The sequence below is a fragment of the Meriones unguiculatus genome, chromosome 5, assembly GCF_030254825.1.
Source record: "Meriones unguiculatus strain TT.TT164.6M chromosome 5, Bangor_MerUng_6.1, whole genome shotgun sequence".
Lineage (NCBI taxonomy): Eukaryota > Metazoa > Chordata > Mammalia > Rodentia > Muridae > Meriones > Meriones unguiculatus.
The window spans coordinates 104,818,612-104,833,647 of NC_083353.1; the positions used below are offsets into that span (position 1 = coordinate 104,818,612).

General features: G+C 50.2%; 1 protein-coding gene across 1 annotated transcript in view; it reads right to left on the reverse strand.

Annotated features, from left to right (window-relative positions):
* Nucleotides 1-15,036, reverse strand: part of LOC132654159 (alanine and glycine-rich protein-like) — a 188,378-nt gene that overhangs the window by 115,394 nt on the left and 57,948 nt on the right. Inside the window, exon 2 of the mRNA XM_060383411.1 lies at nucleotides 14,448-14,493. Coding sequence (XP_060239394.1) covers nucleotides 14,448-14,493 — 46 coding nt within the window. The remainder of the gene's footprint in view (nucleotides 1-14,447; nucleotides 14,494-15,036) is intronic.

A 15,036-nucleotide genomic window follows, 5' to 3' on the forward strand; every position in this document is an offset into this window, starting at 1 on the left:
GCCACTGAGCCATGCCTCCAGTCAGGTCACACTTTAGCTGGAGTCTCTGTCACAAATACTAGAAGAGTATTTATCCCACCTTGTCTGGGGACATGATCTTTGACAAGCAAAGGTGAATAAGGAAGATGGAGTCTGTGTCCTCAAGTGATGTATGTCACACACGGGAGACTGGAGGTCTGTTAGAGTCCAGGTAGTTACAGAAGATTATTTTAGAGTCATGTGCACAATACAGCTTTGGGTGGGAGGGAACATTGTGGATTTCAAAGGGCTTCTCACAGAGGGGAGGTACAGGTATCTCAAAGTCACAGACTCCAGGGCAAGGTGAGACTGGTAAAGAGGGCCTCTGGGTTCTGAGACCTGTCTGCTCTGCTTGGCTAAGTGGTGTTTGGGTTTGGTACAGGGAAGCAGGGAGTGGATGGCAAAGAAGATGGTCCCAGAGAGCAGAGGGGACAAGGCCATGGGGCTCCACAGATGCCTGGCTTGGGAGTAGAGAAGCCATCCCCAGTATGGCTGCCACTTGAGGGTTAGTGAAGTGTCAGGAGAAACATCTCCCTCCTGGCCCCCAGGTGTAACTTCCTGGGCTCTGGGTTCCCTCATGCTCTGCAGGACATAGTCGCTCACTCTCTTCAAATCAGAGGGCCAGGATAGCATGCTCAGCCCCAGCACTGCAGAGTCAATTAAAATGGAATCAAAGCAGGCACTCCGGATCAAGGGTGAAACAAAAGGCCCTTTCACAGTGGGGACTGGCTCCCTTTCCAGCCTTGCAGCGGATTTATTCCCAAGCCTCTGTGGTTTCAAACTCCCAGGTTGGTTCAGGGCAGATTGGATTCCCCATCAGACAGGTCTGTTGCTGTCCCCTTCCTCCTGCCCTGGCCTCACGAGCTCTGGATATAGGAAACCCCATCTTCTTCCCCTCTGTGTGAAGACACAGGGTTAGGGTGGGAGCTGAGATAATGATCTGGGGTGACCATGGGGTGCAGAGTTAGGTAAGATGCCGTGTACCTGGCTGAGAAGTCCCAGGAGAGAGGTGGGACAGTCGTGAATCTGAGGACCCCAGACCTCCACCCTGCACTCAAGCAGTTCCTCCAGACTCCAGGCCTGCAGAGGCTCAGAGACGCCCTGAAGGAGTTGGTACCAATCCCACAGCGAACCCGTCAATGCAAGTCCCTTCGTGGGTACTGTGCACCCACTGTGCACCAGGCATGGCACTGAGAAACCCCTCGGCCAGACTGATCTCTAGCCCATGCTCTGATGCTAAGGTTGCACAAAGAACAAGGACTCTGAGAGGAGGCCTAACGGAGGAAGATGGAGCCTGAGAGCTCTGCCTGCCCCCCACCTACTGTGAGACCTTCCCCTCACCCTGTCACCTGGAGGTCACTGCAGCCCTGGCTAACAATGACATTGAACCCGAGGCCTTCAAAATCCTCTCAATAAAATGTCTACTTTGTCCTTCAGAACAAATCTGGCCACTTATCTAGCTTTCCTTTAGGGCCACGGCCGATCGAAGCCCAGTGGGAAGGTCCCCTCACAGGTGAGGAGGGACATTTGCAAGTGGCAGCTGCCCACACAGCTCACAGCAGGACAATCTAGAAGCCCACAGTCATCTGGGTCTCTGAGCCTGGAGATTGGGGGTGGGGCAGGGGCAGGTGGGCGGAGCCACCCAGCTGCCTCCAGCTACATTCTCCTCTCCTAGAGCAGGGAACTGCAGAATTTCTCCCCGGCTAAGCCTGCTCATGGGCATGTAACTCATTAATATGGGATTAAAGGGATTCCAGGCTCAGGTGCTGCTCCTTAAAGTACCCAGGGCTAACCTGAGGTCAAGTCTTACAGGCAGGCAGAGAGGCACTGGGGTGAAGGAATCCTCTAACACCCCTTCTTTCCCACCACCTCTAAGGGTCTGGGTCTGTCTCCTGCTCCCAGCAAGGGAAGAATCAGAGGCATTCTCAATTCTTGGGTACCGAAGGGGACCTGTTTCAGAATCAAGCTCACTGCTGTCTTCCTTCAGTTCTCTGGAGGAATTATAAGGCTGCTGCTGGCCATGCTTTCAGAATTAGAGCCTAATTCTGCACCAAGGGTGCTGAGAGGTGACTTGGGGGTACTCTCATATTTCTGCAACTGCCTTTACAACCCCCCTCCAACCAGCTTCTTGCTCCTTGGCACATACAGGCCTCACTGAGATACTGACCCATAGTGTGGGACCTGATTCTAGGAGAAAAAGGGGCTCTGGGGACAGGTACCTCTGGCACTGACTGGTCTTCCTCTAGAAGCCAGAGGTAGAGCAGGCGGTGGGTGGAGCTGACTCCCAGCATTCTCTTTTCCTCTTTAGCCTTGGTTTTTGCTTCTCTTTGTGATTCACAATATTACACTCTACTAAGAAGCATCATGAAGAGCTAAAGAGATGGTAGGCTTGGAAGTGGATGCCAGCACTTGGGAGGCCAAGGTAGGAGGATCACCATGAGTGAGTTTGAGACCAGCCTGGATCTTGCCTCAAAAGACCAGCAAACAAGAGCAAACAACAGATCAAAAAACAACAACAACAACTAATAGAATCGAGTAACATGGAAAAACCGATGAAAACAAAACACCAGGCTGTGCTGGCAGTGCAGCTCAGCGGCAACGCACTGAGCACAGTGTGTGGGGCCGGGCTTCACCCTCTGGACTGCAGAAATGAAAACACGAATAACTAACTGGGAACCAGTGTGGGAGGTCTGCAGATTCGGCAGCACTTGGGGGAACTGGTACCTTCTGTGAGTGACTGGCAAGGATGTCACCTATGTGCTGGTGGCAGAGCTGGGAGGCACTATGCTGCTTTCCTCCCATGCTCTGTAGACTGTAGGGCTGGCCTTCTTCCTGAACTCATCTCCACTGTCCCCACCTCCCTTCAGCTACTTATGCTCTGTTTCAAGCTCAAGGTGTAGAGATCCGCCTCAGTGAGGCCCACCGTAAGATACGATGCAAAGAGCTGCACTGGTCAGCCATCAGGGTCTCTGCCCTCTTGTTGAGTCACTCTCCACAGTAGCTCCCCTTCTCTGGACCCATATCGTTCTTCAGTAATGAAGTGACAGGGGGCTGGGATATAGATCAATCTGTAGAATGATTGCTTAGCATGCACGAAGCCCTGGGGTCGATCCTTGGCACTTTATAGATAGTGCAAGGTGGCATGCCTCTAAAAGCCAGATGTCAGGGGCACCTTGGGCAACATTAGCACAGGCTGCTCTTTCTAAGGGAGAAATCCTGGGTTCAAATCCAGTCTCTGCCGCTCTTCAGCTTTCCAAGCCTCAGTTTCTTCTTCCATGAAACTGAGGTTGATGGACCTGCTTCTATAGCGAATGTTGTATGAAAGAGATATGATGAAACTTCCTGGCCCATGTTTAACATGTGTCTTGTGGAGCCCGGAGTACATACTTGCACACACTATTTTCAGTATCTTCTCTTCAACTCCTCCCACCTCACATGTGACCCTGGTCTTGCATGTGGAAGAGAGAGGAAGACCAGACTCCTGGGCAGAGGCTGGTGTAGCCACAGCCTAGTTGTGTGACTGTGACAAGGGGTTTTACCTCTCTGATCGCCTGTGTGAGTGCTGAATAGGCTGGTAGCGGAGAAGCCAACAGAATTCCACAGTGGGATGGGGACATTTGTTTGCTTTATATCACTGGGGATCCCCACAAATCTAGCATCTCAGGCCCTCATACTGTAACCCCAACCCTAGGTCTTTCCCAAAGCCAAATGGAAGCCCTGCCACTCTGGGAAAAGGGACAGAGGTGCCTGAGACATGCTAGGCCAGCCAGTCTTAGGCGAGTCTCCTGCCCACCTGTTAGCTTGCCAGGAGCTCTGGCACCTGTTGGGACCCGAGGCCACTCTCACTGAGTGATGCCTGACACAGGCCCTATGCTGCCAGACTGCCTGGTTACCACCTGGAGATGCCTGCCACTGGACATGGTGGCCATGGCCACAACCACTCCTTTACTCTTCATGCCCTGGCAGTGATGTGGGATGCCATCGTACTGTGGCCGGTGGCTGATGCCAGCGTACCCTGGCAAGTACATGTGGATAGGCTAGAGACCTGGATACAGGCAGGTGACAACCTTACATTGACTTAGCAAGCCTAGGGGTACGCCATGAAGTCCATGAGAATAAGGCAGCATGGGGGCTTATTCCAAGATAATTGCCTTTTAGAGGCTGTACCAAGCCTCCCCAACTGCACACCCCAACCTGTTTCTCCTCCAAGGTCACCACTATTCTGGAGGAGCCCCTAACTAATCAGAGCCCCACTGTCCACTGAGACCACGCAGACTCTTTCATTCCACTCACCACTGACCACCTTGTCATCCTCACTTGCCTGTCCCTTCACCTCTTGACCCTGCTGCTCCAGCCCCTCATGAAGGTGGAGTTGCAGGTTTCCCTCTAGGGAGGGGTCCACCCCCTCTGTCTTTATCCCCTTCCATAGCAGTTTCTGTGACCCACAGGCTAAGCACACAAGTTAATTGCCGTAAAATCTGCCTGAGTGTCCACGAGGATCAAGCCCAAACATCTGTCGTCAGAGACCCTTAGTGAGGCCTTGTTGGTCATCCTGAAGCCCGCTTAGGTCTGTCTACCTGGCCTGTCTCCAAACACTGCCACATTCTCTATGTCCAAGTATTTTCATGTTACATCCACAATATCTTGGCTTTCTACTGTTCCCCACTAACAAACTCCTACACATCCTTCACGACTAAACTGAAATGGCCCCTTCTCTGTAAATCTCCAGCGCTCTGAAACCTACCTGGCCTCTGGGCAGACCCTCTTCTATCACACTTCCCACATGGCACTACAGTTGTCTTAAGTAGCCATTCTCCTGACAAGACCAGGGGGCTACTCTGGGCACAGGCTGTGTGCCGATCTTTCTTGAATCCCATGATATATTGCAGAAAGCCTGGTATTTCTTAGCACCTTAGTACACACCTGGCAAAGAATGAGGGAAGGAACGCAGGGCTTTCAGGGAAGCCCTATTATGGCCTCACCTTGGGCACAAGCCAAGAACAACCTTCCTTCCCCAGAACTCGGGCACCTTGTGTTTGGGTAGAGCCAAGTCCTGGGCTGCTTCGCAGAATCGTCAGGAACAGACAATTTCCCCCTTCAGTCCCAACAGCAGGAGCCCTCACCCCTAAGCCTTATCAGCAATTTCTCAGGAAGTCTTAGAGCCTGACCTCCGAACCACTCACTTACCCTCCACAGTGTGCCCCAGGTGAGCACTGCCAGGCCAGTCAACAAACCCTGCCTACAGCCCCAGCCCAGGGGTCCACAGGGCCTAGAGCTGTGAGCTCTGGCTGCTGGTGGCAGAGGCACTCAGAGCTGCTGCAGATCCTGCAGCCGCCCCCACCTGGGACTGCGGCTGTGGCAGCAGCCAGGAGCCTTGCCTGCCGCCCTACATCCATCAGTCAGGCTCCATCTGCCTCCTGCAGTCTCTGTGGTGGCCAGACTGCCGTGGAGCTTTCCAAGAGCTCGAGGAGGAGAAGCTAATAAAGACCCTCAAAGAGACCCCACATCACCACTAGCCAAAGTGCGGCTGGAGGAGGTGGGATTTGCTGGCAGACCCCAAAGGCAGCCCCTCCTCCAAACAGGTCATGGGTTTTGTTTGTTTTTTTATGGGGTGGCACACACCTCGCCATGACCTTGGTGTCTTCTGGTGGGTGGCTCGGGACCCTAAGAGGCCAGAAGACTCTGTAGCAGCTTTCACTAATTTGCAGGTGACTGGATGTTTAGCCTGACAGGAAAGGATCGCATCCTGTGTGATGTCTCAGCTCCCATCACTGGACCACCTCATGGTCTGAACATTGATTATTGGGCTCGCCATGGTTCTTGACAAACTGAGAACTCAGTCAGCTACTCTGACTCAATCTTTCAATATCTACCTTTTCTTTCTAGGACTCTTATACATACACAGTAATGAAAAAAAGGTGTGTTTGCATGTGTGTATATACATACATGCACACACACACACTATATACCGTGTGTGTACATGTGCGTGTGTATGTGGTTCCACTCCAACATTAGACACTATTTGTCAATCATGCTCCCTGAGCCTTCAGATCTGGCACTAGCACTTCCAAAACCTCCATTCACTTGGCTCATTTGGGGGCATTTCCAGGACCTTTGGGGTCTTTCCTGTGTTTGATGTCAAGGGATTCCCAAAGTGAGGCAAACATGTTGCTCTGAACACCCGGACCTAATTTCTTCTTTCTGCATGGCCTTGGCATTTGAAGAACTGCCCCTATAGCTCTCAGGTGATGGTGGCAAGAGGGGATCGTGTCTCCAGATTGCTGAGCTCCCCACTTGCAGCCCACGGCATTGCCAGACTCAGCACAAAATTTGAACCCCTCAAAGCATGTGCACACAGAGGTGACCGACTATTGTGCCCTGGTCCTTCTAGATTCTTCTCCTTACCCACTGCTTGACTCCTGATCTGTGACAAAAGCACTATATGTTCACTGTGTGAGGAGAGGAAAAAGGTTGGTCATGAACTTCCGGGTACGGCAACTGGCTTGACATGTTCCCCCACTGAGAATGCCCCAGGTCTTGCTCACTCTGAACATTCCATGGGGCTAGAATTCTTAGCAGGTTTCCTAAAGAAAGGCCTAGCTTCAGTACTCCCAAATCCCCATTGCCTGGGACCTCATTCTAATATATTTTTTTCTTCTTCTCTTAACTGTCTGTCCTGGCTAGCTTTAATTGTCAACTGTAAAAAGAGAACCTCAACTGGGAAATTGCCTGGACTGGCTGATGGGCATGTCATGGGGGAGTGTCTTAATTGTTAATTGATGTGAGAGGGCCCAGCCCACTGTGGGTGGGACCATGCTCTAGGCAGGTGGTTCTGAGCTAGAAAGCTAGCTGAGCATGAGCCAGCAAGCAAGCCAGTAAGCATTATTCCTCCATGGTTTCAACTTCATGCTCCTGCTTGAGTTCCTGCTCTGACTTCCTATGGTCTAGAAGTGTAAGCCAAATAAACCTTTCTTCCCTAAGTTGCTTTTGGTCATACTGTTGTGTCTGTCACAGCTACTAGAACACTCATTCCCTTCACTGCTCTTTCTATGCTTTCATGATGTAGGAAAAGATTTGAAAAAGAAATAAGGGCTGCTAGGAGGAACCTTGGGCTGCTCTCCCTGTCCCTCTCCAGGCCTTAGCTTTTCCTCTGGGTGGCATGGGAGCCTGGTACCCTGTCCATGTCATATTTGTGTTTGGCCTAGCTGACTGTGTCTCCTTCCAGAAGACACCCTAACCAATATCTCAGGACTTGGAACCCATTACTAGTAGGACCACTCTTTGCAACCACCAGCCTGGCCACAACAGCACCCACCTGAATCCTGCTGAGGACACAGTCCCATCAGGTTCCTATTCTCTGTCTGCTTCATCAACCATTCTCACCTTGGTCCCTTCTCCTCTTCTAAAGCTACTCTGCTCAAAGTTACTGTGGCCCCATCTAGCTATGTCCAGGAGCCATGCTTGGCCCTTCCATACAGTGCTTGGTTGAAAATCTCCCCAGCTGCCCATTTTCTCCCAACCACTTGCTTTTGGGCACCCCAAGCATGGCCATCAGCTCCTTTCTCTACTCAGATGTATTCACTCCCAGAGAAGTAGCACCCAGGGCATGTTTCTGCTCTTGGTTTGTCCCTGGGCTCTAACTCTTCCCTGTACCTGCTCCCCAACCCCGATATGTAATGTCTCACTGAAGTGCAGAAGCTCCCATATCCCCACCTGTCCCTCTACCACCCCCTGCCAAACTCAGACCCTCCATTTAAGGCCTCTGTGGCTCTTAGACAATGCCCCAGGCATTCACCCTGCCACCCAGAAAGGAGACAAACTTGTCTCTGTCCCTTAAGGTCCTGAATTTTTGCAAGTGATAAGAATGTCCTTGCTCTCACAAGCCTCATAGGTAACAGGTGGGTTTATGCTGAGTGATGTGAGACTTATGATAGGAACTGAATATAGAAAGACACATGTGGGCAGATGTAAGTTTAGAGTGGGCAGGGAGGGATGGTCATGGAGTTCCATCTCAGGGCTTGTGCTTTGTAACATCTTAATGCAAACTCAGGACAGGAGGACTCTGTACGGTCCCAGCTCCAGAGTACATCCATGTCCCAGGATGGGTAGGGGTTGGACTTTATGGGCAAGGGCCTGGGCCATGCCTTCAGCAGACATCTAGAACTCACCCTGTGTGTGGGTCAGTACCTGAGTGGCCTGACTTCTCTCAGATAACTACAATACTGTATGAGAACCCTCCCCTGTGTCCTGTGAGACATTCCACCAAATTATCTTGCCAAAAGGGTAGGGGACCCTGAATTAATCCCAAGTGAAGTAGCCTCGGGATTCTACCAAGTCTCACTGGGAGCTTAATAAACCTTGAACTCGGGGAATCTACATTGGCTCTTGGGGGACAGTCCTAGAATGGAAGCACAGGATATCAGTTGGTATCAGAGTACCCCAAGATACACTTGTCACCCTGGTTCTCTCATCTCTTATACCATATATCACAGCATGCTTTATCAGCGAGACCTTATAGGAAGCATGAAACATGGCTACTTCCACCTTCCCTACCCTGGTCCTGCCACCATTCTTCATGGGCTTGTCAGAAACAACCTGTTTTCTGGTCTCCTACGTCCACCCTGAGCCTACAATATACACTATACACAGCCCTGGGGTGGATGTCTTCCCTAGAGCCCCTTGTAGCCCATCCTGGGTCCTCATCATGCTTCATTTTGGTCCCAAAGGCAAGGAAGCCCACCTGCACACTCTATATAAAACAATCCCTCCCCCCATCCTGCCCCCACCACGTGTTCTCACTGCCTGCATTCTTCAGGATGGTCTCTGGCATTTGACACACATGAGTTCATTTGCTCATGGCCTGTCTCCCTGCAGGAGAGAGCCTGCTCCATGAGGGTACGGCCAACCAATGGCTGGTGCAACTTGAGACCCCTGCCATAGGAGGAAGCCCACCCCTGACATGCTGCTGATACTCTGCTACGCTTGCAGACAGGAGCCTAGCAAACTTGTCATCAGAGAGGCTTCACCCTGCAACTGATGGAAACAGGTGCAGAGACCCACAGTCAATAGGTGGAGCTTGGGAAATCCTGTGGAAATGGGGGAGGAAGGGTTATAGGAGCCAGAGGGGTCAAAGACACAACACAAAAAACCCTACAGAATCAACTAGCCTAGACCCACAGGCTCACAGAGAATGAACCACCAAACAGAGAGCATGAATGAGGCTGACCTAGGCCCTCTGCACATATGTAAGAGTTGTGTAGCTTGGTCTTCATGTTGGACTCATAACAGTGGGAGCAGGGGGCTGTCTCTGACTCTGTTGCCTGCCTTTGGGACCCTTTTCCCTAGCTGGGATGATCTTCTATCCTCAATAAGGGAAGATGTACCTTGTCTTACTGTAATTTGATATGCCAAAGGCTAGTTGGTAACCATGGAAAGCCTCCTACTTTCTGAAGAGAAAGGGAGGAAAAGTGGATGGAGGGGAAGTGTGTGTGTGTGTGTGTGTGTGTAGGACACACTGCAGTTGACTGTAAAGTAAGTAAATAATTTTAAGAATGTTTCATACCAGAGCCAAATTATCTCGGGCTACTTTTAGTTTCCCTTGAAAGCCTTTCGTTGGCCACACCTCTGTCTGACCTAACAACCTAGTGGCTACCAAAATCTTATAACGTATTCTTAGCTGACCATTAACTTCTACCAATATAAAAAAACTATGATCAGATAACACCAGAAACCTGTAGCAGACCTTGCCCTGATTTGCTGTGACATACCTCTGGCCCCCACCAAAGTACTTTGTAAACTCTTTGATTTATGACATTTTTGTTCTATAAGCAATAAAACACAATCATGTAACAACAACAAAAAGCCTGCTCCCTGAGGTAAGGGACCTCCCCGAGAGCCTGTGCCTTCCACACAGCCCTGAGTGTCAAGGTTAGATCAATGCCTTTCCTCGATGCAGCTAGCAAAGGTGACTCATAACCTGTTGCTCACAAACACAGTAAGAATAACACTTTATTTTCTAACCACTTTCTAATAAAGATTTATTCACAGAGACACGGAAGGAACCCCGGAAGGCGGTTTCTAGCAGTCTGTGCTAAAGCAGAGAATGCCTTGTGAGTAGGTGACACACTGAGGCTGTGGCATTGCCCCACACAGGCCATGCTGGAAAAGCCACCGAGGGGTTCAAGGTGGAATCAGTCCACTACGCCACCCCAAGTGCAGGATCGAAAGGTCGCTATTAACAGGAGGGTTGAGCATGTTTCCTTCATAAAGTATACGGCCTTAGATGTTTTCTTAGAGCAACAGAGAATGACTAATACAACTGATCCATTCTTTCTTTCTACCATTGGTTTTATAATCACTTTTGAGTTGGCACGGAGGGAAAAAAATACTTTTAAGGTCTGGTTTTTAACACTCAGATGCCGCTGGAAGTGTTTAATGTCTTTCAGATCAGTGTTTCTTACCTCAGAGTGCTTCGGAATTTCGGAAGAGAATGATTTGTACACAGTGAATGGATTCACTGCCGCTCTCAGATACCTGTCTCTGGTGACAGGCCTAGTTGGGGATAGTTGGTCATGTTGCTGCCTCTGGTCTTGCTAGGTAGGTCGAGGTCAGCCAGGTGCTAGATTAGCTGGGGGTCCACGTCATATCTCACAAGAGTTTCTCAGAGTGGACAATGAACAGGACAATGAACGGCCTCTCCATCCATACTCATCTCCCTCTTGCCCTTGCTCCAAACTCAGGGTGGCTTTGCCAAAATAAGTGGACACAATCACCACGACAGGGCACCTCTGCTGCAGACTGAATGCTTCCCTTGATTTACTTGCTGAAGCAAACCCAAGTCTCTTCTCCCCAGAACCCACCTACGTGCGGGAGATCTCTCACCTAAGATGAAATTAAATTAGTTTTTCTCTTTACTGTGCTTCTGGCTTTGAAACTTTGCTCTGTTCCTCAGCTATCCCAGGATGGCAAGTCTCTGGTCATGCTGGGCAGGGCACTCAGTCACATGATCAGTGGGGGAACCGTGACCCTCTGGAGCATGTATGCTGTGCTGCAAACTATGATGCTCAGTGAGTGAGGTGCACTTGTGATTTCTCAGTATTGGTGTTTCCATCAGGCGAGTCATTCAGGACGGAGGAACCTTTTGTAAATCATCCCATTTAGAGACAGAGGGATATGAATTAAAACAAGGTGGTGAGTGTGGACCCTCATCCCATCCAAGAGGTCCTTACAAGAAGAAAGCCAGACACCAACCTCACCAAGAAAGACCCTGGGAAGGGCAGCAGTCCAGGGTCCACAGAGGGAGCTAAACTTGCCACGCCTTGGACTTACACTCCCGGCCTCTGGAATTACAGGAAAATAAAGTCCTTCTGCTTAAGCTGCTCCTTCCCTGGCATAGCCCAACATACTCACACTCCCCAAGCCAGTGCCCTCAGAGTCACAGCTCCAGTAGTGGAATGGAGACCACAGGAATGTACTGGCTTTGGTGTGAGTGGCTTGAGGGATGATAGATGAGTGGTTAGGAGCTCTGGCAGCTCTTCCAGAAGACCCTAGCTCTTTTCCCAGCACCCATAAAGCAGCTTACAACTGTCTGTAGCTCCCATTTCAGGGTACCTGATGTCCTCTTCTGGTTTTGCAGGAATTCCACACACATGGTACATATATATGCAGGCAAAACACTCATATACATGAAATAAAATAAATGCATTTTTAAAAAAGAGGTTTTGAGAAAACAAACACTTCAGAAGGCAAAGTATCAGACTAACCATTTACTTCATACAACAAATTGTAAAATTTCCACTGGCTCATATAGGCGGGACAGACACCTGGCTAAACTCTAACTGTTCTGTGAATATGCACATTCTGGACAAATCACCATGTGAAACTGAGGAATTACCCAGAAAGAACAACAAAAACAAAAAATAACGAACCCCCTATTCCCCTTGCAAATCTGTACATTGGTTTCTTCAGTTCCCTTTCCACCCTCCCTCCCTTCCTCTCCCTGCCTTCCCCTCTCTCCCTCCTCTTTGGCTCTTCTGCCTAACCTCTTGTGTTCTTTCCCATATATGTACAGAAACATCATTTTGGCAAACTGCCTTTTCCCTTAACTCTGAAATATGAAGGTGTTCCCCACATTATTAAAGGTTCTTCTCAAGCAGTTTTCAATGGCTGCCTTCCAGAACCTTCTGCATCTGCAGGTGCTCTGTCAAGGCTGCAATCTGCCCCACTTGGGCATGCACTTGTTTCTATTTTTAACTAATATAAACACGCCCTGATAAACATCCTCCTGAATGCATCTTTGTACACGTCTCAGGCAGCTTCCTCAGGGCGGGCTTCCTGGAAGTGGGATTACTAGTTAGGGATTGCTGACATTATGAAAGAGGAAGTGCTAACGCTTTCTAGTCATTATGGTGTTTTGCAGGGCGAGGGTGTAACTGTTTCCTGGGGTCGGTTTTAAACATTTTCCAAAGATAAAAGGGGAAAGGAAGAGAAACCTGGGTCATCCACACCCATTGTCAGCACAAGAAAATGGCTCCCAATAACTGTCTGAAATGAAGGTGACTTTTAAATAAGAACCCCGGAAGGGGACAGGAAAGGACAAGAGGTAATAGGACAGAAGGAAAGGGGTGGCCTGGGTGTGTTTTTCTGATACCGAGGAGTGGGGAGCCTTTTTGTAGATAGAAAGGGAGAAGCCTGAGTGTCTGTTATTTGGCTCTGCATGGCTGGAAAGACTCACAGCAGAGCCTTCTATGGGGGCAGAATCCATAGAAGGCTCTCAGACCATCATGGAGCCAGCTCTTTCTTCTTACTCACAAGCATGACAAGGCTCTGGTATGCTAGGCTGGAGGATGGGGGCTGCCAATATCTGTGGAGGTTAAGGCCCCTGGTGAGGACTTGGGATGGACCACATGCCCACTTGCTATTTTCTCTCCGGGGTTACAAACACTCAGGACCTCCCTACCATGAGGACAACTGAGTGACATCTAGAGTCACATGCACTGATTGGACATGTCACATGGACAAGGTGGGAGGGAAACAACCCCCCAGCATACTCCTGGAGAGAAGGGGGTGAAGTTAGGAGGCACTTTCTATCTCCTACACATCCCAGGATGATGATGTGTGGGCCTGGGGTCCAGTCATTCTTCCTGGCTGTGGCCTGGCCTTGGGGCTGTTCATCTGTCTCCTCCCACCTTGTCCTTAGATTTCACCCCCTCACAAGAAGAAGCCACCAAGTCAGGGGCCCCTTACTTAGATGCATGCCTTATCCTAAGCCTAAGCCTGAGCACCAAACCAGGTTCTGTCAGTGTCCAGGGAGCAAACATGACCTGTTCAGGTGACCACCAAATCTCACCTGCCAGAGCTACAGAGTCCAGCTCCACTCTCACCTGCCAGGGCTACAGAGCCCAGCTAGCAGGACCCTAGCCCCTTCTGGTGCTGATTTAGTCAGACCATTTTTACAGCAAATGGTCCGCTTCATGGACCAGTGCAGACAGCATTTGAAAAGAAACACAAGCCTTGCATATGTCGTTTACATGGATTGTGGCCCACAGAGGCCATTCTTGCCCATTCTGCCATGTCTAAGAGCCAAGGATGATTAGATGGAACTTTCTAGGCTTCTTCCCCATTCCCCACAGCCTGTGCCCCCAGAGGACTGATTTAGGGCCCACTAGTCAGCCAGGCAGCAGGAGAAAGCTGTCCTCCTAATCGAATACCCTCCAGCTACCATCCCTTCCCTTTGGTAGGAGAGCCAGCTCCACACACACACCTACCAGGCCAGGGAGAAGCAGCTGCATTCCCAAGGCGGCCCCCAGGCACAGGCACTGTGTCTCTAAACCTTCGTAAACAAGTGCCTTGGAGCTTCAGACGCCTTTCGAGAGGATGAATGGCCCAGGCTAGCCCACAGAGCTCTCATCTTGCATAGGACAGAGGCCAAAAAAAAAGGGGGGGGCTAGCCCAGAGCAGCCGGGGCTTTCAGGGACTTTCCTCAACAGGCTCCTAAGTCCTTGATGAGCATGCTCCATGCACAGTGCTTTGCTTTCTCAAGTTCCCGAACCCCGTTCCCCCCATCCTTGCCTTATAACACCCCATCGATGTGCTGACCTCAGTGTGATAATAATGAGATGGGTCTGATATAGTCAAAAGATACTAACGCTGTGAATGACTGACCAGATGGCCACATGTCCACGCAAGCATGCTGTTCTTTGAGAGGCACTTCCCAGGGCCCCTAGAACTCCAGGCAAAGCGGAGAATCAGAAAACCAGCCCAAACTGGAGAGTTCACATTCCCTTCTCAGATTACTTCTCTCTACACAGGGTCTGGGAAAGGATCGGGGTATCTGGGTCCCAGGCTACACACACAGGGGTTTGCAGTTCACCATCGATGCCGTCATCAGCGCTGGCATACGCACACAGGTGCAAGCCACTCACACTCACCTGTCTCCTCGCCTGCTGCTAGTCCACACTCCGAGGCTGGTGAACCCTGCAGGAAGACAAACCGGAAAGGCGCATCAGGGAGCCTGGCAGCCAGGGGTTCGTTCAGGTCTTAATTTTTAAATTTAAATAGAAAAAAGTTAACATTATCTATTTTGTCTTAGCTAGAGTTTCTGTTATTGTATAAAACATAAAACATCATGACCAAAAGCACGTTGGGCAGGAGAGGGTTTATTTCAGCTCACAACTCTCACCAACTTTATTTCTCTCACAGCGTTATCACTGATGGAAGTCAGGGCAGAAACTCGAGGTACAAATCTGGAGGCAGGAAGTGAGGCAGAGGCCATGGAGAGGTGCCGATGACTGGCTTGTTCCTCACGGCTTGGTTAGCCTGTATGCAGTCCTGGCCCGCCTGGCTGGGGTGGCACCACCCCCAGTGGGCTGGGCCCACCCACATCAATCAATATTAATTGATAAAACACAAATCTGACAGAGGCATTTTCTCCACTGAGGTTCCTTTTCCCAGGTGACTGTAGCTTGTGTGGAGTTGAGAAAATAATGAACCAGGGTCATGATGCCTGTGTGTAGGCTA